Genomic DNA, 23,585 nt, shown 5'->3' on the forward strand with positions numbered 1-23,585 from the left:
AGCTTCCTGTACAAGTTTTTTCCTTGGCCTTCATAGTTAGTTTTGTAGTAAGAGGACCTATCAGACTTTGTTGCTTGAGAGTTGATTGGTGATCATCTTTTATTAGTTGTAAATGACTGAACACCCTCTCAACCGATGCATTAGAATACGGAAACGACAAAAGAATGCTAATGAACTTTCTTAACTCTGGGTATGTATGAGATCCTGTCACATTGTTTTCATAAAATATGACATGCCAGTAATCCATGAAGCTCATATTAACACTGTTTAGGATTCATTGCTTGTTGTTGCCATTCCAAATCAAGTTCCTGAGCATTAATGTCATCACTCAGATATGGGAATCTTGTCACTATGGATGTTAAACTAGGTACAATCAAATTGAAAGCAACTTCAGGATACAAGTAGGATAAAAAGTCAAAATATTCAACTTCATCAAATCTCCCTTGAATTTGTTTAACCTATTCGACAAGGACATTTTTGCAATGTGTATAACACAACACAACCATTTCTGTTGCTATACTCCGAATTGTAGCTGAACCCTTTAATCCAAGATAAACCTTCTTTATGGGTACATGATATTTTTCATTACTTGGATCAATATTCTTTATATCTGCACCATGCACATAACTAAGTTCCATAAAATCAGAACACATATTCATAAAGAGAGTGGTAAGTTCTTTTCTAAGTTGATGCAACAGAGGCATTTCACTCTGGAATAGCAAATTGAATGCTGCAAGCCTTCCGAGGTTGAAAGATAAAAACTCTAAATAAGCTTCAGTGAACTGATTATTCAAGCTTTTCAAAATGCTTTCATTGGTGTATGTGGGATCTTCTAATCCTACCTGGGTGAAATAAAGTTTCAACGGTTCTTATTGCTCTAAAATGCGATCCACACACATTTTCAAAGATAACCATCTTGTCCTACCTGCTCTTAAAATTTTGTGTTTTTCAACTTTGAAAAAATCTTGGAATTCTCGAAAGGCTTCTATTCTCTGAGATGACATGTGGAAGTGGGAATAAATGTTCCTACAAAGGTCCTCCAAAGATTTTGGTAATTTCTGTGAAGCATAGGATGAGCATAAATGTATCAGATGACATGAACTTTTCACTGGGAAAATCCAAGGACAGTCTGATGAATAATTGAGAAAAAGAATGATGTTTACCGAACATGACATTACATGTATCGGCACAAAATCCAATCACATCTATCATAAGGATGTTGCAGGATGTCATGCACTCCTTAATTTTACCATTAATAGTATCAGCTTTACCGTTGGGCAATTCAATGAGGTCTACAAAAACACATTTCATTTCAAATGAATTTGCATAAAAAAAAAGTTCCCAAAATTGCTAATTGCAATGTAGTTGACTTGTCAGTTGTTTCACCCATCACAACTGAAAACCTATGTTGCTGAAGTTTCTCTGTGTTTTCTCTCAAAAAGTGAAAACCTCATCTGCTGGAAACAAATCTCGAAGGAAAGGTAGGAAATTTTCAGACATGCTAATTGGCAATTTATTTTCAGTAATGAAGCTACATATCTTAATTTCCATTTTTACTGCTGCATCCATTGATGATCCCATATAACCACTGATGTTGGGCTGAGACTTTACTAAACTTGCACTTCTTTTCGCATTATCACTATGCGTCTTGGTTTCACTATGATGAATTAATGAAGTTTTAGCACACGAAAGTTTTACACTGCATACTTCACAAAATGGCACATGTTTTCCCTCCGCTGTCTTTTTCTTCAACCATGGTTTGAAAGCAGGACTTGTCAACCAAGTGTCCAAAAAAATTTTGCTCAAATTTCTTTTTCTTCTTAACGGCTTGAACTTTTCCTTACTTTTCCTTGTCTGTATCATAATCATTCTCACTACTACTGGCCATTTTTGTTGCCATCTGAAAGAAAGATCGTGGAAAAAAGGTAAATTCTCCATCCCATAATCAGGTAATGTCATTTTCACTTAGATCATGGCAATACTTATCAACAATAAAGTTGATTATGTAGTTGATCATATGGATCAACAACCAAAAGATTTTAATTTTATTGTTAGTAAGCATGGCCATTTCATTGTATTCATGAATCACCTAAAATGGGCTTGAGAATTTACGTCTCAGTAATAACCGTCTACTTTCGGAAAGAGGCAAAAACTAACTGAGACACTTCTGAGTATTGCAACTTGAGTTATGAAACTTCAAGAGATGGTGCGTTGAGTGTGTGTACAGGAATGGGACATCTATCATTCAGGTGGAAACGTAACGAAACAGGCCGTGGAAGATGGAGGCTTAGTTGTGCAATAATGATTTGATGCCAAGCTGTTTGAAAAAAAAAGAGCATATAACGTTCTCTGATGATATTGTAATTTAGCCAATATAGGCTATACTTCTTTAGAATGCATTACCTATAGTATTTCAATTCAATAATATGAGGTTTCTAAGATAATCTTCATAAAAATTTCTAAAATATAAAAAAATTTCCTTGACAAATCCTGGAAAAAACATTAAATTCCTTGAAAATTCCCTGAAATTTAAAATTCCTTCAAGTTCTCCTTGATGACCCTAAAATTCCTTGAATCAAGGAAAATTCCTTGAAAGTGGAAACACTGCGAGTGAAGGTGGTTGCATCTAGAGCGAATTAAATTGACTTGTCGGCATCTCTTGCCTGCTTAGGCCACACCCCCTGTACACCAGTCCTGTGCACTGACCAGGCTTGTTGTAATTGCAATTAAATTGAAATGTAATTCTTTACATATTTTTAAGGTAATTGTAATCGTACTTCTTTAATTCTATTATGGAGGAGTTACGGTAGTTACATTTGACAATGTTCTCAAGGGTTGTTTGTAAGAGAGAGAGAGTGGCTGGCTGTTTTGGTTGTTGGCTCCTTAGGCTGTCTGTGTTCGTGTGATGGATAATTTCTCGTTGGGCGAGGGGTTGTTGTGTCTGTTGGGTCGGTCGCAAGTCTGGTCTGGATTTTGTGTCAGTCAGTCTGTGATCAGAGGCCATTGGTCAGTAGTATCGGCAGCGGTCTATGAAGAGTATTGAAGGCATTGATGGTCAATTAAATTGTGTTATTGATTTGTTGTTTAATTTGTTGTTAAGTGTGATATTGTTTGTTTTAGAGTTGTTGTGCTTATGAGTTTCTGTTGAGTTGTATATGATTTGTTGAAGGTTATTGTTGGTGAGCTGTTGTGATTTCTCAATGTTGTTAATGTGTGTGTGTATTGGCTTGTTATATTGTTGTCTTTTTTGTGTTGTTTGTGTTTTTGTGCAGCAGTCTTTTGCTGTGGTTGTTGTCCTTGTTTGGTTGTTGTGTTGTGTTACGACGGCCGCATCCAGTTGACAGTGCAGCTCCTCGCCCTGAGCGCTTCAAGTACAGTTGGTAAGTACATGTGTTTTGAGAGTTTTTTGTTTTTTGGTTTGTGATCCCACCACACTATCTAGTATTAATTTTAGTTGCAATTGTAATTTGATAATAGGACTGGTAATTATAATTATAACTGCAATTGACATAAAGCATAATGTAATTACTCCAAGCCTGACTGACGGAAATTCGTCTGCTAAACGGATGAAGACAAAATACTACAGATATGACGTCACCTGTGGAAATATTGCTTGGTAAGCAATGAAAATGTGCGCATTTCCTTATGTATTTCTGATTTATATGGCACAAGACACTATAGTTTATCTATGTTAAAATGTCAACATACTTAAAAAGACCGTCTTCCTGCTTTTACTACTGAAAGAAGACGAGCAAGGTATAAATGGGGAGGAGCTTAGTGATGTCACTGATAGCTAGCCAATCAGGACAAAGAAGTAGTTTTCAAGTGCGGCTTGGTTTTTATTGTTTTTTTATTTTTTAATAATTATCGGTATCAGTATCTAAACTTTCCTTTAAGCTTGCAAAGCTATTTTTATTATAGCCAAACTTAAAAAACAAACAGGTCAAAATCACATTTTGGTTTGTTACCATAGTGTTCAATGGGTATCATGTTTGGCATACAGGACAACAGACAGATCGTATTATATTATGTTTATTTGACACAGAATAAAATACATGTTGATCTTGTAGAGCGGGAAAAACAATGACAGCAATACTGCACATGCATGACAACAAGCCTAGTAGTAGTAGTAGAGAATATGACACCTTCCCCTTCTGGAAGAACTTAAACTATATGATTAAATTGACAGCCTTTTGAATATTACAAAATAACAATTCATAACATGTCTGCTGACATCAAAATTTAACTTTAAACGTTTCTATCCTTGTACAAAATTAATTCATATATATATATATATATATATATATATATATATATATATATATATATTGATGATTCATAATATTAATAATACAGTATCACATTGTAACGAAATGCAAACTCAGTATAGTTAGGCTATGACCAAAATAATTGCACCATCATGTGTCGATACATTGTATAGGGTTGTGATAGTCACACACACATACACACACACACACACACACACCACACACACACACACATATATATATATATATATATATATATATATATATATATATAATATATATAGTTATATTAATTATGATAATTGTATTGTTGAGAACGCTACCAACAGTTCCATGATTCCTGATGCCACCGCCAGATGTCGGCGTGTGTTGTTGCTGTAACCCCGCTCATTACAATAAAGTTAAGTTGTAACATGTGAGTTTATATCATGAATATCACCTCCAATGCACGACTGTGATCAGCGGCGAGATTAAAAAAAACGACATCTAGAACTCACTAAGCAAGTTATTATGCAGTATAGGGGCCTTTTAGATTGTGTGTATGAAGCCTAAAATACTGAGTGTTCCCAACCGGCAAACATGGCTTCGTCGACTGAAGGTCTTGTAGCCCCAGCAAAATTCACTGCTAGCCTAGGGGCCGACAACGGACGTGAATGGAAGTCTTTTAAGCAACGGTTCGAGATTTATTTATTTGCTTCTGAGAAGGACAATAAACCTGAAGAGACTAAGGTGGCCCTACTTTTAAACACTGGCGGTGAAGAACTTCTACAGATTTACAACTCTTTCGAATTTCCAGTCCCAGCAACCGGTGACCCTAATCCAGCCACTGTGTTGAAGGATGTTTTGGCGAAATTTGACGTCTATTTTTCTCCGCGCAAGAATGAACTTGTAGCAAGGTACAAGTTCCGAAGATGTATGCAGGAAACAAACGAAACATTGGAAGCCTATGTTACCAGATTGAAAATTCTTGTGAAGGACTGCAACTATGGTAACCAACGAGACAAGGAGCTGAGGGACCAAGTGGTGTTTGGATGTATGTACTGAGGACAAACTTTGTCAGAAGTTATTTGAAGTTGAAGACCTTACCTTTGAGAAGACATTGGATTTGTGTGTGGCCTTTCAAGCAAGCAAAAGGCAGATGGACGTCATCAAGCCTACTCCTCGCCAGACCAATGACAGTTTGGCCAAAGTGAGAGAAAAGCCTAGAAGGGAGAAGACTACTGGTAGCAGACACGATGCAGACCATGATGGTAGGCCTAGGCATGAAAATAATGAAGGTAGGCCTAAGTCCAGTAGACCCAGTATTCCTACAAATAAGTTGCGCCCTTGCAAATTTTGTGGGGGAAAACATGAATGGCGTAAGGAAAAGTGTCCAGCTCATGGTAAGAAATGTACAAAATGTGGTAAATATAATCATTATGCTGTTAAATGTAAAATTGGAAAATAAATTATGTATCAGGTAATGACAATGACTTTGATGTGAGTAGTTCAGATGAATCTGAATGTGAATATTTGCTTAAAGTGTCTAGTAAAAAGGATAAGCTAATTGAAGCTGATTTTCTTTGAACGTTAATGGTAAAATAATCAAATTTCAAGTAGATTGTGGAGCTAGCGTAAATGTAATTCCTCAATATTTAATTCCTAATGTCAATTTAAAGCCTTGTGACACTACCCAAGAAGTGTGGACTTTAGACACAGTTAGACCTAAGGGAAAGTGCAGTTTAGTAATTAGAAATTGCAAGAATAGGAAGAAATATAACCTTGAATTTTTGGTTGTTGATTGTAAATACACTCCATTATTAAGTAAAAGAACATCAGAGCAAATGGCACTTATTACAGTTAATTATGAAAATATTTCTGCAACTAAAGATGTACTTGATAAATATGACAAAGTATTTAATACTGATGTGGGTACATTCCAAAATGTTGTTAGACTAACCATTGACACAAATGCAGAACCAGTAGTGATTCCTAAATGCAGAGTTCCAATTAACCTTAAAAACTGAGTATGTAAGAAAATAAATGAAATGGATAAACATAAAATAATAGCTAAAGTTGACCAACCTACTAACTGGGTGAGTCGGATGGTTGTAGCTGAAAAGAAAAATAAGGATTTAAGAATTTGTATTGATCCACAAGCTTTAAACAAGTCTCTGAAAAGGGAACATCATCCTACCCCTGTAATTGATGATATTCTACCCCAACTGACAAAGGCAAAGGTTTTTTCATCTTCTGATTTGGCCAATGGGTATTGGCATTGTGTTCTTGATGAAAAATCTAGTTTTTTAACCACTTTTCAAACCCCTTTTGGTCACTACAGGTGGCTCAGACTACCATTCGGTTTAAATGTTAGTGGTGAGATTTTCCAAAAACAGTTACTCTTGAATCTTGAGAATCTTGATGGTGTTGTATGTATTGCTGATGATGTTATAATTTATGGTGTAGGTGAAACGTATGAGGAAGCTGTTAAAGTCCATGATAGTAAGATAATCAAGTTTTTGGAAAGGTGCCAGGCTAAGGGTATAAAACTTAATAAGTCTAAGGCCGTATTAAGAAAATCTGAAATCGCTTTCTTAGGTTATGAAATCACAAGTAAAGGTCTCATGCCGGACCCTAAAAAGGTGGAAGCTATACTGAATATGAAACCACCAACTGATGTAACTGGTGTTAAAGAGTTTACAGGTATGGTTAATTACTTAAGTAAATTCCTTCCTAATTTATCTGAGGTGTTAGAACCAATAAGAAAATTAACTCATCAAAATACCGAATGGAATTGGACAGAAAAACAAGAAAAAGCTTTCATTGAGTCAAAAAGGCTAATCACTAATGCCCCAATACTGCAGTACTATGACCCAAACTTAGACCTTGTCATACAGTGTGACGCTTTGTAAAATGGGCTAGGTTCAGTATTGTTACAGTGTGGTAAACAATTGCTTTTGCTGCCATGCTTTATCAGAAACCGAAAAAAAGGTACGCACAAATTGAAAAGGAAACACTTGCTATTGTTTTTAGTCTTAGAAAAATTTCATGAGTATGTCTATGGTCGTAAAATAATTGTTGAGAGTGATCACAAACCTATTGCTAGTATTGTTTTGAAACCCTTGTGTAATGCTCCCAAGCGACTGCAAGGAATGTTGCTTAACATTCTACAGTACGATGTTGAAATCATACATAAAAAAGGTAAGGAAATGTATGTGGCTGATGCACTCTCAAGATCTTATTTGCCATTAGATAATTATAAAGAAAGTGAATTTGAGCAAGTTAACATGCTTGATTATTTGCCAGTAAGAAAAGAGCGTCTTGATGAAATTAAATAGGAAACAGACCAGGATGAGACTTTGCAAATTTTAAAATCCTTAATCTTAAAAGGTTGGCCAGAAGGAAATGATGAGATACCTAATGTAGTCAGAGCCTATAGTCATACTAAGGATGAGTACTCAGTTCAAGACGGGTTAATTTTTAAGAGTAATAGAATAGTCATTCCATTGAACCTCAGGCATAAGATAATGCAGGTCATTCATTCAGCACATATAGGAATTGAGGGCTGTCTACGGAGAGCCAGAGAATGTATCTATTGGCCAGGAATGAACTCTAATATAAAGCAATTCATCTTATCATGTGAAATTTGTAATAAATTCCCTTGTGTTCAACAAAAGGAAACTTTAATTAATCATGAAATTGCTGATCGGCCATGGCAAAAGGTTGGAGTTGATCTAATGAGTATTGAAAAGCATAATTATCTTATAACTGTTGATTACTTCAGCAATTTTTGGGAAATTGACTACCTAGAAAACACATTAGCCAGTACAGTGATTAGAAAACTTAAATCTCATTTTGCTAGGTATGGATTGCCCTGTGTATTGATTAGTGATAATGGACCCCAATTTGTAAATGAGAATTTCAAACAGTTTGCAACTGATTATGATTACGAGCATAGGACAAGTAGCCCCACACATGCCCAATCTAATGGTATGGTCGAATCTGCAGTGAAAACATCTAAACGTTTAATTAGAAAAGCTGTTGAAAGTAATAAAGATCCCTATCTAGCCATTTTGGACCATAGGAATACTCCTACTAGTGATAAAGACGCCAGCCCATCACAGTATAACCTAGGTAGGAGAACACGTACCAAATTACCAATGTTATCCAAGTTACTTGAAAATCAAAATGTAAATTTAGAGTTGGCTAAGGTAAAGAAGAAAATAAAAATGCTAAGAGTAAATTCTATTATGATAAAAATGCTAAAGATTTAAGTATTTTGCATGAAGGAGATAATGTACGTCTTAAACCTTATGTTTTTGGCAAAAAGGCCTGGGAAAAAGGAAAAGTTGTGGAACGATTAGATGAAAGGTCTTATCTAATTGAAAGTGAAGGCAAGCTATTTAGAAGGAATAGAGTTCAGTTGAAAGAAACCCCAAGTGATGTGCATATGCCAAAGGTAAATGAACCAGTAACTATTGACATTATTGGTAATGAAATTGAAACTCCTGTCAAAGTGGAAAATAAAGTTGAAAGTGACAGACAAACAAGGTCAACCAGAAATAAATTACCTTCTAAGTATTCTCATTATGAAATGTATTGATGTTGTACGTAATTTCTTTGATGTCATATAAATGTTATGATTATGAAGTGTATCGATTTGGTGTGTATATTCTTGAATGGCATGTTTAATTTTTTACTAAGAACGAATATTTTAGTTTGAACAAGTACAACCACATGTTTATTATAATGGTGTACAATGTTTTGAATGTTAATAACTTTTAGAGCTGATTATAGTCCTTACCAGTAACATATCAAAAGTAAATTCAGTGTAGTATTTTAACTGATAATCCATCCAAATAAATTTAATTTTAAAAGAAGAAAAGATGTTATATTATTAATAATTATTCAGTAATTATGATAATTGTATTGTTGAGAATGCTACCAACAGTTCCATGATTCCTGATGCCACCGCCAGATGTCGGCGTGTTGTTGTTGCTGTAACCCCGCTCATTACAATAAAGTTAAGTTGTAACATGTGAGTTTATATCATGAATATCACCTCCAATGCACGACATCGAGACAATATATATATATATATATATATATATATATATATATATATATATATCTATATATATATATAGATTATATATATATATATATATATATATATATATATATATTACATATATACAATGTATCGACACATGATGGTGCAATTATTATAGTCATAGCCTAACTATACTGAGTTGCATTTCCTTACAATGTAATACTGTATCATTAATATCATGAATCAATCAAAATCAGTACATACGTAAATGAACATGTATAATAGGGAAATGGTAGCACATTTGAAATCAGCAATATTTCAATAGAGTTGATTGCAATATTTCAAATAGAAGTTCACTGTAAATACACAGGTGTGTATCCTTTGAAGGTCAGAGGTTACTAGTGTTAGTGGCATCGCCGTTTACTAAACGAGCCACAGGTTTGTAATTTTGGTTTGCCTTGCGAACATCGTTGGGTGATCTCTCTCTCTTACTTCTCCATTGAACTGCAAAGATATTCTCTTAACTTGATATTCATTTCTTGCTTCTTGTGTGGTAGAGGGTAAGTTGTGGAAACAGAGTAGCAAAAATACACTTATATTTCTGTAACAGTTCTACATGTTCAGATAGCTTGCAGAGAAGGTTTCTGAATAGATGTTTAAGCTAAGAGGAGTAGAGGAAGTCTGAGTTACAATACATTTACAAATCATAGGCGAGCAAACCTAATCAAAGATACAGGCATACGAACGAACATACTTATCTAGGTTAAGACACGTAAGCCTTCTCTTTCTTGTGAGAGCCGAAGCCGTTCCCAAGGAAGTAGGTTGTCGATGTTTTCATACATTTTGCTTAGGTAAGGTTCTCACACTCTATGCATCCTGGACTGGTTTTAGGGCAGTCTTTCCTCCAAAATCAAATATAAAAGAACAGTCAGGGCGGAAAGATTGCCTTGCCACAGGATGTGTGCGAGTGTTATTTCAGATATAGATACACAAGTTATGGTAAAAGTATAACTACCAAAACAGAATGATTAAGCTAATTATATTAGACAGGTTATATGTAAAAATCAGATATAGATAAAATGATTATATAAGTAAAAAAAAAATACATGGAGTTTAGATATAGATCCACGTACAAGACATATGCATATGATTTGATTCTAAATACCAAGGATTATATATGTGATATATTGATACATTTATATAAATGCAAGTCATGATGATACATATTCAACAAAAATACTGACGTATTTCTGATGGTTGCATGACACACAAAGATTATATATTGATAAAAATTAATAGTACCAAAAATGTGATAAGACATAACATAACAGGTGTATTATAGGTGATACCTGATATATGCATGCATGTAATTTATTGATTCAAATAAATATGATTAAAATTTGTGCACTGTATATAGATTCCTAGTGCATATACGCACAGATATATTTCATTATTAAAATTCTATATGCTTCACTTGGATGCGCACTGATATAGGTAAGTTTGTGCTGATTACTTATATTCAGATACTTTTACACATGGAATGCATTGTCAATGAGGTTCTTTACTTCACAATTAGCCAATACCATCATGCGTCAAATGAAGCAGGTAACACGTATATCAAATACCTTGAGGGCACATGGAAAATTGTTCGGACGATCTCTGACGTTCTGTTGGTGAGCCATTCTTGTTTTCCTCATCTTATGCCAAACGAATACATTCACAGCGACCATAATCACCACCATCACCAGAGCCACAGCTAACAGGATATAGTAACGAAGGTCCTCGGCGACATTGTAAGCGGGGAAGTCCAGTCCATGGTAGCTAAATGCGTCAGCTGCTGGGCTACCTTTTGGTTGAAAGGCAGAGGAAGTGCTGGGATATGGGTATTACCCCAGGAGAAATTTGGGAAATAAGCTCTCTCCCTTATGATGCTGCCTATTATGTGGACAGTGTAGTTAGTCGTTGCTCCACTGCAGCCGTCAGCAGCGACGAAGTCATGAAGATGCAGCTGATCCAACAGGGCAGTTGACTTTAAATTCTTCTAAGGAGAATCTCAGCCATGTTCCGTTGTTCAGCCTGTAAGTGAACTTATACTCGTCAAAAGGGTAAAGATGACCCAGGCAGTGTTCTCTCGTGTGGGGAAGAGTACCATTAAAGACTAGGTCTAACTCGCATGAACCCTCGGACATATTGTGGAATTCAAAGGAGTCAGCCGTACAAACCTTATTACCCATGGCTGTGTAACAATTAGTGAACGGGTCCAGGTCTCTGACGACCGTAAACGTTTCCTTATTAGGGGAAATTAATACGTAGCCAGACAGATTCGATATTACTGGTAATGAGCTATTTGTCATGTAGGTAGGAAACTGAGCTATTTTATAAGATTTCCATGCATCAGAAGGATCAAAGGGAATATTAATCATGATTCTGTAATTTTCCACACTTACTGAGATTAGGCTATAATAGAACTCAATCTTATGTGCTTCTAACAAAGGAGTATAACCAAGTTTGTCATGCGCATTCTCTAAGGTTAATGTTAAATCTTTGATTGGTAACAAGTGTGGCAACAGGACACCCTTTGTAGCTAAAGTGATGGACACCCTTTGTAGCTAAAGTGATGGACACCCTTTGTAGCTAAAGTGATGGACACCCTTTGTAGCTAAAGTGATTGCTTCCACATAGTCTTTGGATTTTTCAATAAAATGAGAAATCTTCATATGTATATGATCCACCTTCGAGCTGTACTATGCTAAAGTTGCGAGCAAGGATTGCATGTCTTTGATCTGATTTATGTTACTGGAATGCTCATTCACCAATGTCATAAGCTGATTTATTGACTCTAGCTACCTGAGAAGTTCAGAGAAATTTAATTCATGTTCATTTTGTAAAAATTCAATTCCCTTATTCTGATCGTTAATTTTAAGACAATTGGAAACTCTAAGACCTAAGCTTGCTATGGATCCAAACATATTAAGTGCATTAAAGATAAAGGGGATACGCCTTTCTACGTTAGTGTGTCTGACGGTCCACATAAGGAGGTCACGAACTAAGCATTCTGTTTCAGCCGTCTTGTTTTGCAAATCATAAGACAACAACTCGGCCATACCCAAGGTCTGAGAAAATGGATTCTCTTCACTGTAAGGAAAGTAAAGTTTGTGCAGTTGATTCAGTGACTCAGCAAATTGCGATAAGTCGGTTTTAAGATTAATGACATCAATCTCTGGCAAGAAAATCGCTTGCATATCAATTTCCAGAATTATGTTGCTTGCTGTAAGATCCTTTCAATGATTGAGCCATGACTGAATTTAATATGCTTTGTTTTGGAACTAGTCCCACACAAGAAAAATGCCTGAACAATCAGTACCAGTTCAAACAAGATAAGCTTCATGTTGGAAACCTGCAAATAGTTAATTATATGTAATTACTCATGTTTAAATCAGCTACTTCTTATTCAATACAGATATGTGATAAAGACATATATTTTCATACAAGTTTTATATATACTAGTTTATTATGTAAGTTTTATATATATAGGTATGAATATATTTCTCTCCTTTTTTCCCTTTATCACTAGCTTCGAACATGAGCCAATGCCACGGTTCTTATGTCAGTAGGCTGTGCTACGTTCTGAACCTTTAGCCTATTTGCCAGCAGTATTTCTAGAATACAGAACGGTCCTTCAAATTTAAGCATTAGTTTATAGTTCAAGCCCTTGCGCACGTATATTTGTATATAGATTCGATCACCGACTGCATATGGTTTTGTTTGTTTTGCAGTTTTATCATGATTCTTTTTCATTATTATTTGAGCGTCTTCTAGATTCTTACGAAGTATATTATATCTGCTTACGCTTGCATTCATAACATCCCTTAGGGGATTTGTTAAATTGTTTGTGGGCGTAAGGATATGGAAAGGCATCCTAGCAGGAGTGCCATAAAGTGCTTCATGTGGCGACATTTTTATAGTTATGTGATAGCTGTGCTTAGAACCGAGGGGATGGCAATATCCCAATTGGGATCCATTCCCCCAAGTGTAACTCGTAGGACATTTAACACCTTCCTATTTACCCTTTCCACCAACCGGTTTGACCCTGGGTGATAAATCATGGTATTGATTTTCTTAATGCAAAGGAATTCGCTCAATGAGTTAAGAAAATGATTATTGAATTCTCCACCAGAGTCGGAGATTATCATGTGTGGAATTCCGTGTTTACAGATGTAGCACTCATAGAATTTCCTAGCGCATTCAATTGCAGTTTTTGTTTTCAATGGTACTATTAGTTCTGTGTACCTAGTCAAGGCATCGATTAACACTAAGAGGTGCTTATTTCCTCTATCAGACTCGTCAAACCTTGTTAATAAATCTAAGTGTACTCTTTCAAAGGGTTGATTTGGCATGGGGTAGGCCCCTAGGCTGACAGGTGTCTTAGTGTGCCCTTTGTTTTCATGACAAATGTGACAGTTAGCTATGTGTTCTTTTATATCTGTAAGCATTGTAGACCAGTAGAATAGTGATTTGGCTTTCTGTGACATGATAGAGAACCTGGGATGACCATGTAAGGGGTTGGAATGCAACCAGTTTAGGACAATTGGTATAAGAGAAATTGGTACTTGTGATGGTAATTGCTTCATAGCAAAGAAAGATAAAGGAAAGGAGAACGCATTTTCGAGAAGTTTGGCAGCAAGGAGGCTTTCGCGCCACTGTTGGAGGCACCTATGCTCGCAGCTGTTCTGGAATCGTCAGGCGTGTTGTGGAGTGCAACACACGCCTAAGTGGCGGAGAAATGCCGCGATTTCTGATGCAATACCTCGTCTAGATTCATCTAAGAACTTCTGGAAACCTTGCGAGCCCGTGACGCTCGCCGTAGGTTCCGCCCCCAGAGTGCCGTATAAATACGACTGACGGAGAGGAGAAGAGAGAGATTGTAAAAGAGAGACACCTGTTAGTCACAGAGAGATGTCCTCAGTAAGAGCCACTGGTCAGAATATCAGTGAGAAATCAGCAGCAGAGATCGTTAGAGAGAGACTAGAGATGAAGGAAGGACCGACGAAGGATCAAACGAAGAGTTGTTCCAGAGTTGGTTGGATACTGGCCTAGTCGTCTTCAGGAGTGCACGCTCGTGTTATCTCGACGTCGAGCAGACTTCAGAGAAGAAAAGTTCCTGCCTTACAAGTAGACTATTTTCTGCAATACGGAGTCAAGTGGACGTCTGCAATCACCGTTTTCCTGTTGAGAAGCCATCGCTTCGGGATACCAAATTGACTAGCAAGTATTTGAATTGGCTCACTGTCCCCCCAGCTCATGCAGTGTAAGATTCTATCTTTTTATGTAAATAGGAGATACCATTCTGCATTTACCTTTGTTAGTAAGCTTGTAAATAAACCTTTGTTGTATTAGTGTTTCTTTCTATATTCGTATCCCCAGTTTCAACTGTTGGTGTTGAAATATTTTTTTTTATTATTTCATATCAAACCTGAAGCGGACCTCTCTCAGAGGCCGTAACAATTGTGGCGACCTTTGGCTAGGATATTTTGACACCATAACAGATTGAAACAGGGAAAATATAGAAAGAACCAGGATGAGTGAGATGGTGAAAGAGTTTATTGAGTCAGGTAAGCTCCTAGGTCTAGAGGGGAATGATCTCTGTAAGTATGTTGAGAAGAAAGAAAGAGAAAAGTATGAGAGAGCTGCTGAGAGAGAGGAAAGAGCGGCTGAGAGAGAGGAAAGAGCAGCTGAGAGGGAAGTGCAGCAAGCGAGAGAAGCAATGAAAATGCGGCAAGAGAGAGAAATGTTGGTAATGCAGCAGGAAGAAAGAGAAAAAGTACGTATGCATGAACAGGAAGAGAGAGAGAAAGAGTGTATGCATGAGTTGGAAATTGCTCGGTTATGGGAAAGTACTCGTAACAGTCGGACAGGCGAGAACGGAAATGAAGCTGATACGTTAGGTATGAGTGCAGTGTTGAAATTAGTACCAAAGTTTGATGAGGAAGATGTTACGTCATATTTCATGTGTTTTGAGAAGTTAATGGAAAGAGTAGGTTCTCTTAAAGAAACGTGGAGTTTATATTTGCAGTCAGTTTTGAGTGGTAGGGCACTTACTGTGTATAGTTGCATGTCTAAGGAGGAATGTGATAATTACGATATCGTGAAAGAAACCGTTCTTAGCACGTATAGGTTAGTACCAGAGGCGTACCGTAAGAAATTTAGAAATTTGAGAAAGGATGAGAATATTATGTATGTAGAATACGGTAAGAAGTTAGATAGGCTGTTTTTTTATTGGTTATCTTCTGCTAAGGTTGAGGATTTTGACGGTTTGAAGAACTTAGTGTTGTTAGAAAACTTCAAATATAACGTATCCCCTGAGATTAAACTTTATATTGAGGATAGGCGAGAAGTATCTTTTGCAGGAGCAACTAGGCTAGCTGACGAATATAGTCTAACTCATAATTTGAGTGTTAGTAAGAAACGAAATGATCTTTCGTCTGGTAGAGTACAAAGCAGTAAAGGTTTTAGTCCTAGTAATAGCAATGCAAGTAAAAGTGACTATTCCTGTTATACATGCGGAAAACCTGGTCATACGTCTAAGGTTTGTAAGAGTAGAATGGCATCTAGTGGCTCAGAATTAACTTGTTTCCGATGTAATGGGAAAGGGCATTTAGCGAGGAATTGTGCAGTAGAAAGGAAGGACGGTAAGAAAGCAGTGTCTCTAGTTAACCTTTCGTCAAGTAGGAATGATGTGATGAGAGAAACTACGAAAATTTTTGGCGAATTTCTGTCGGAAGGCGTAGTTTCCTCTCTTGGAGGAGTAGATTCGAGAGAAGTGGTCTTGCTTCGAGGCACAGGGGCCGCTGTATCACTGATTAGGAAGGAGTGTGTGCCGAACAGGGCAGAAATCAATGTGGAAGAGAAAGTCATGTTAGGTGGATTTCCTAACACTTGTGTTCTTTGTCCTTTGTTAAAGTTGAATTTAGAAAGTCAGGTAGTGTCAGGAGAAGTGAAACTTGCCGTTGTGGACAGTTTGCCCATTGAAGGCGTTGACATTATTGTCGGTAACGACTTAGCTTTATCCAAGAATGTGAATCCTGTTGTGAGGAATATTCCAGTGCCTGAAATGGTAGTAATTAGGTCGGGTTTAGATACAGACGTAGACTTCGGTCATAATTTGTTCATGGATTCGAACGAGAGTTTGTGGATTCGAACGTGAGTGAGTTCGTGGATTCAAACGAGTGTGATAGAGGTAGCGAGGTTGATCTTGGCATGAGTGTGGCTGAGGGACTTAACTCTATCGTGGACAGTGATAGCCAAACGGAAGGTGTAGCTGTCGGAAGTAACGTAGTAAATGTACAGGTATCTAGTCCTAGTTACGGTGATGAATTAGGCTCTAACGTTTTGGATAAGGATGAGCTAGTCAAGTTGCAGGAGAGGATGAGACACTAACCCAAATGTTTGAATGTGAGCTGGATAATGAGGTCGATGATGTGTGTAAGGAAACTTTTTGTGTAAAGGACGAAGTTTTGTGTCGTTATGTTCGACCGAAGTCAGGTATTAAAGGAGAAATCACCGAACAATTAGTGGTTCCTAGGAAGCTGCGTGAGCTAGTTTTGAAGTTAGCACACGATGAGCAAGGACATTTGGGAGTAAATAAAACTTTCTAGTGTATTAGTAGGGCGTACTTTTGGCCTAAAATGAAAAATGATGTAAAGAGGTATGTGTTAAGCTGTCATGAATGCCAAATTGCCGGGAAACCGAATCAAGTAATCCCCAGAGCTCCGTTGTGTAATATTCCTTCGGTAGGCGAACCTTTTGAGAATGTAGTTATCGATATGGTTGGACCTTTGCCTAGAAGTAAGGGAGGGAATATATATCTGTTGACAATCATTGATAGACTAACTCGCTATCCCGAGGCGGTACCCGTAAGGAGCGGCAACGCGAGGACTGTAGTTAAACGATTGTTGAATTATTTTTCTAAGTTTGGTCTGCCTCGTACTATACAGAGTGATAATGGTAGTAATTTTGTATCCAAATATTTCAAGGATAGAATGAAAGAGTTAGGCATCAAACTCGTAACTTCCACACCTTATCATCCCGAATCACACGGCATTGTGGAGAGATTTCATCAAACGTTAAAGAATTGCTTACGGAAATTGTGTAAGAACTTCGAACACGACTGGGAAGAAAAGTTACCATTCGTTCTGTTAGCTTTAAGGTTAGCACCGAGCGACACTACCGGGTTTAGTCCATTTGAGCTTGTTTTCGGTCACACCGCTAAAGGTCCTTTGGAAATGTTAAAATGTAACTTAATGAATAAAGAAGGTAGTGAGGACTACATCACTAATCTAGAGCATTATAAAAACAGTTTAAGGGATGCTTGGCAACTAGCGAAGGAGACCGAGAGGAAGAGTCAAGAGGAAACTAAACGAAAGCATGATCTTAGAGCGAAAGAGAGACATCTCTGTGTTGGAGATAAAGTTTTAGTATTAGTCCAGAAAGAAGGTCCCTCTTTATCGTATAAGTTCGAGGGTCCTTTTTCGATTTTAGAGAAGAGGGGGAATCTGAATTATTTAATAGATATGGGTAAACATAGAGCAAAGTGGCTGCACGTAAATTTGCTCAAGAAATATAACGAATGCCCCGTGCCTATAGTGATGGTGTCCCAGAAAGAAATTAGCTTTGAGAAAAACTCTGAGGTGCTTAAGAATTTCGAAGTTTTTAATTAGGGTTTAGAAGACGAAAAGGTGAGGGAAGTTTGTAATGTTTTAGTGAATTATCCTGAAACTATTAGTGACAAACTAGGCCTAACCAATGTTTTAGAACATGATATTGAGTTGCAGGACACGAAACCCATTAGGCGAAGTCCATATCGTCTGAACCCAGAAAAGGCAGAATCTGTGAGGAAGGAAATTAGTTACATGCTAGGCGACGTTGCTGGCGTCAGTGGTGAGGCGTAAAGGTGCAGTAGGGTCTTGGTGGCATAATGTCGCGGCTCTGGCGAGGGCCCTCTTCGTCTCGTTGAAAGCCTTCTCTTGTTCGGCCTCCCACGTTAGGGCTTTTGGTTTCCCCTTCAGGACCTGTGTTAGAGGAGACATGGTGCGGGCAGCGTCGGGGATGAACCGGCGGTAGTAGTTGACCATCCCGATGAACTCCTGCAGGGACTTGACCGTGGTTGGTGTTGGGAACTTCTGCACCGCGCCTACCTTCGAGGCCATGGGGCGCACGCCTGCTGCAGAGATCTCGTGCCCAAGGAAGTCCACCCTCTCGGCGCCGAAGGTGCATTTGTCGAAACGGACGACCAGCCCGTTTTCCTGCAGGAGCTTCAGGACCGCTCGGACATGGTGTAGGTGCTCCTCCAAGGACTTGGAAAAAATTAAGATATCTTCGACGTAGCAGACGCAGAAGGGCAGGTCCCCCAGGATGCTGTCCATCAGGCGCTGGAAGGTGGCCCCTGCGTTTCTCAGGCCGAAGGTGGAGTAATGGAAGACAAAGGAGCCAAAAGGCGTGATGATGGCGGTCTTAGGGACATCCTCGGGGTGCACTGGAACCTGGAAATAGGATTTTAAGAGGTCCATTTTTGTGAAGACTTTCGCCCCATGGAGGGCCCCGGTCAAATCCTGCATGTTTGGCAAGGGGTATTGGTCGGGGATTGTAGCGAGGTTGAGTCTCCTGTAGTCTCTGCAGGGCCTCCAGGTGCCGTCAGGTTTCTGTACCATGTGCAGGGGCGACGCCCAAGGGCTCGACGCTTTCTTGCAGATGCCCATTCGTTCCATTTCCGAGAACGCCTGCTTCGCATCCTGGAGGCAGCCCGGAGGGAGTCGTCGGAACTTCACGTGTGTTGGGGGGCCTGTGGTGGTGATGTTGTGGAATATTCCGTGCTTGCGGGGTCCCTGCCACCTGACGAAGTTCTGGCTTGAAGACTTCGGGGAATTCCTGCAGGAGGTTGCCGTACTTGTGGGGGGCGATGGTACAAATTGTAGGGACGCCCGGGCATGCTGCCAGTGGTAGGGAAAGGCATGTCCCCATGTCGAGGAGGCGTTTGCGGCCCTCGTCCACCAGGAGGCCGTTCTGCGCCAGGAAATCTGCCCCCAGTAGCGGGATCCTGACGTCCGCGATGGTGAATTCCCAGACGTAGTTTTGCCCCAAGATGGATATCTCGAGGGACTTCGTGCCGTAGGAATGGATGGGGGTCCTGTTTGCTGCGACGAGGGCGGTTGTTTTGTCAGGCTTGCGGCTACGGTCTTTTCCTGATGGCGGAAATATCGAGTGCATCGCCCCCGTGTCCACCAACATCCTCCGGCCGGAGATCGCGTCGCGGACGTAGAACCCTACGGTGTGTGGTTCCGACGAGGCCGTTGCCACAGGCGGGCTTTGGTTTTGTCTGCCGTCGCCGTTTTTTGACTGCTGGAAAGTGCAAGGGCTTTCGCACCATTTGGAGAATCTCCCGAACCTCCGGTGGTAGCGGCACCAGGAGTTTTCACCGCGCTGCATGTGGGAGGACTTCCCTTGGGATACAGCGCCAATCTCTTGCGTTGGGTCGTCATCTTCTTCTTCCTTCTCTGCGGCCAGGCACACGGAGGATCGGGGGGCGGCGAGCTTTGCGGCATTGTTCGACAACGTCAGTTTCTTTGCTTTCTCCAGTAGTTAGTCGTCCTGTAGGGTGTACACGTTGGTCAGCTGTTTTCGGACGTCCGCAGGAATATTTTGCAGCTCAGGCAGATCTCTTTCTTTTTTAACGTCGGGGCCTATTTCGGGCAGACGGACGAGGCCCATCACCGTGTCCCAGGCATCTTGTGGGTCGGCGCCGCGCATGGGGTTCGCGACTAGATCGAGGGCGCGGGCGGCCTTTTCAGCAATGGGCATGGAATAGGCTGTCACGAGCCTTGCTTTTATCTCGTCGAGCATGACAAGTCCGGTTCGTGCTCGACCGGTCAGCCAGGAAGATATTCGGTCGAACACCTCTGTCGGGAGAGCAGCTGTGACGAGGTCAGCTTGAAGTACTTCGTTCGTGAGCCCCGTGATCCGGAATTGCCCTTCAGCTCGGAAGAACCAGGCGGTCGGGTCAGCCGTTGTGAAGGGGGGTAATTTGACAGCTTGAGCGGCAGCTGTGTCCGAGGCCGTCGCTGGGGCAGGGGAGGCCTGGGGTTCTCGTGTGGTACTGTCTGCGCCCATTGTCCTCTCTCACAGAAAACGGTCGACAGAGTCGTGAATGGCGGGCCAAACCGTTTGAGGAAACGCCTGAACACACCTTGGGAAGGTATGCCATATTTAGTCCGTTAGAGGCGTTGGTTATTTCCACGGTAGGAGCTTTCAGAGATCTATACTGAGGCGCCGTGTGAGTTCGTTAAAGATCTCTGAAGGTGTGCGGCGGTAGTTAGTCCCTTAATGGCTGAGCCAAAACCGCTTGGGTCACCGTCCAAACTGGGAGGACACCAGTTGTGAGGAGTGGACAAAGAGGCAGGTAGAAGTGTACTGACTTTTATTATGTTGTTGTTTAGGATTAAGCTGGCTTTATGCCAGCACGGGCTCTTGCTCATAGAGCAGCCCGTAGTGACTTTTATTACAGGTAAGGGAAATATAAATATACAGCATGCGGACGGAAATGTGGTTACCGACCCGCGAGAGAATAAAAGTGGGTCGGCGAGACCCGATTTGTGTTTCTTGAGAGACATATAATACAAAATATAAAAGTACACAAAATATGATTATACAAGCTTTATACACTGGCGGAAAGCCCGCTGAACGCTCTTGCGGAGGGAAGTAAGAACAACGCGAATGATGAATTACATACAGAGAAAATTGTGGATAAGCGTTGTCCTCACACTAGAATCCGAGAGCTTCACCTTTCCACCCTAGAAGAAAACTCGGGACTCGGGAGGAGTATATTGCATAACACAGTGTCACATATACAAAATTACAGGGTTACGTAACAAACATCAATTTAAAAACAAACATCAAGTGCTTTAATCGTAACCCAACATACAAAAACATGAGGTTTCGTCCAGAAGGCAAGCATAAATTACTGGCATGTGCCCTTAAAATAAGAAAATAATATATACATAGTCTCCACAGGAAGAAGTTTGACAACACTGTAATTATACGTCATCTAATTATATAGAGATGGACAAAATATGCAAAAAAAAGTGGTTTATTACTTTGAATATCAATGTACTAATTTATACCAACTCATTGCTATAGTTAATATAATAAAACTACTTCTGTGGAGCAAAATAATCATATAACGTATTTCCATAGAAATTGGGAAAATACTTCAAAACAAGTACTCATAAAAAACTAGGAAATTTTATTCAAGGGGAATAAATGGCAATTTTTGAAACTGGCCTTGTGCCAGCACGGGCTCTTGCTCGTAGAGGAAGTGGCGTCCAATGGGGTTTTATAGCCATGCGGATCAGGTTAGTCATTTTTGTCAAATTAATTTTCATGAGAAGGAGACATTCCCACGTTTTTCATTTAATTTACTAAACGACATAAATTTTGCCATTAAACAATGAGGGAGGATAGGCGATGATCGACCAAGAAATGCACACATTCAAAAGGGAACCATTTTTCCACAGCCACCAATCTACCATATTCTTGACAAATAATCTTTTCGTTACAAAGGGGAACATACGGAGAGGCGGAAGATGCGTCTCGGAAAATTCGTGCACTAATTTTTCCCGACAATTACCCAGATAATTCATTATATATCATTCCTTTTGTTAATACTCCGAGAAAGTTATCAAACGATTTAACATGCATTAAATCTAATTTACTTTTAGAATTATATCAAAACGCCAAATAAAAGTCTGAATTAATGTTACAGGGGCTGAGAGTAGTTTTTATTATCGATGGGTGTGCACTGACCATTAGTTGTTCATAGATGGCGCTTTTCACGTGTGGGACAGATTTTCACAATGGCATGTCTTTTCTTGGTTGGTTATTTGAACTCTTGAGAGACTGAGAGTTTCCAGCCCTGTGATTGGCTTATCAACAGCCAATCAGGAGCGTCGTAAGGAACGGCTCTGGGCATGAGATGGTGAAGTGAATCTAGATAGTTACATTCAGCTTACATTCAATAATATCCTATTTCGAATATTAACGGTGTAATTCGCATACAGTAAATTATTAAAACACTTTTCTGTTGCAAATGTACACCCAGATATCCTTTTATTTACCTAAAACTTACACATAGCGTAACTATCTAAAGCCCGGGACGCAGTGTTACCATACAAAAACACCACAGGCGGATGGACAGATGAAAAAAAAACAGAGTATAGTAAAATCATTCTGATTGTTGCTGTTCCGGAGGCTGATGTTCAGTGTTGGGTGGTACTACTGGAATCAGGCATTCTTGCTCAATTTCACATTATCAGTTGTGGTTCGTCCAAACCGAACCCTATTCAATATGTGTATTATAATGGCACTCGAAGCGCCTCAGTTGCGTGATCGGTATGGTCTTGGCCTGCCACCTCGGTGGGTGCCAGTTCGATTCTCGGGCATTCCATTGAGGTTTGAGAGATGTGTATATCTGGTGATAGAGTTCACTCTCGACATGGTTCGGAAGCCACGTAAAGCCGCTGGTCCCGTTGCTGAATAACCACTGGTTCCATGCAACGTAAAAACACCATACAAACAAAAATTGCACACGCTTTCTACACTGGTTGAGAAAAGACTCAATTACTTTTCACTTTCAGCATAATTTATCAGGTTGCGGAGTAAAGCCCTACGCCCTACTCATTCCTCAGTAACCCCTGACCTCCATGTCTGTCTCTTGTGGCTGGCCTTAATTTACTACTACTTGTGATTTCATCACTTTTTTTGCCTGTGCTAATTCTTCTTATTTCGTGCATTCTTGAAATATCTTGAAAAATTGATTGTATAAACGTCTCTGCTTGAGAAACTTCATCCAGCCAATAAGGGTCATGAACGACAAACTATACTCTCTAACGCTCACCCTCAACATTATCAGGTAAAGGCTCCCCAATGAGATAACCTCAGACCAATAATAAAAGAGAAAACACCTTGGATTTTGAAAAGTATGATGAGTATATGTATGTAGGAGTAAAACTTAAATTTAAACAAACCTAAACAGACTAAGGAAAATTAATTATATGAATAAGGAAAGGCATGAAAAAGAGTAAAACATCAAAAGTTAACTCTGAACATTGATATGAAAAGATAATAAATAAGAGAAGAAACATGGTACGCTAACTCGGAAAGAACAACATTAGAAAGGACCGTGTTGATTAACAGACCTAGATTGAACATGTTCGAGCTAAAAATATGAAGCTATT

At 39.3% G+C, this 23,585-nt stretch overlaps 1 protein-coding gene across 1 annotated transcript; it reads left to right on the forward strand.

Annotated features, from left to right (window-relative positions):
• The first annotated feature begins 6,352 nt into the window (after window positions 1-6,352).
• Window positions 6,353-8,850, forward strand: LOC135225325 (uncharacterized protein K02A2.6-like). Its single transcript, XM_064264657.1, has 4 exons — window positions 6,353-6,950; window positions 7,281-7,552; window positions 7,925-8,458; window positions 8,578-8,850. Exons 1-4 carry the CDS (start codon window positions 6,353-6,355, stop codon window positions 8,848-8,850), a joined length of 1,677 nt encoding a protein of 558 aa, XP_064120727.1.
• Window positions 8,851-23,585: the final 14,735 nt, after the last annotated feature.

The sequence above is a fragment of the Macrobrachium nipponense genome, chromosome 13, assembly GCF_015104395.2.
Source record: "Macrobrachium nipponense isolate FS-2020 chromosome 13, ASM1510439v2, whole genome shotgun sequence".
NCBI lineage: Eukaryota > Metazoa > Arthropoda > Malacostraca > Decapoda > Palaemonidae > Macrobrachium > Macrobrachium nipponense.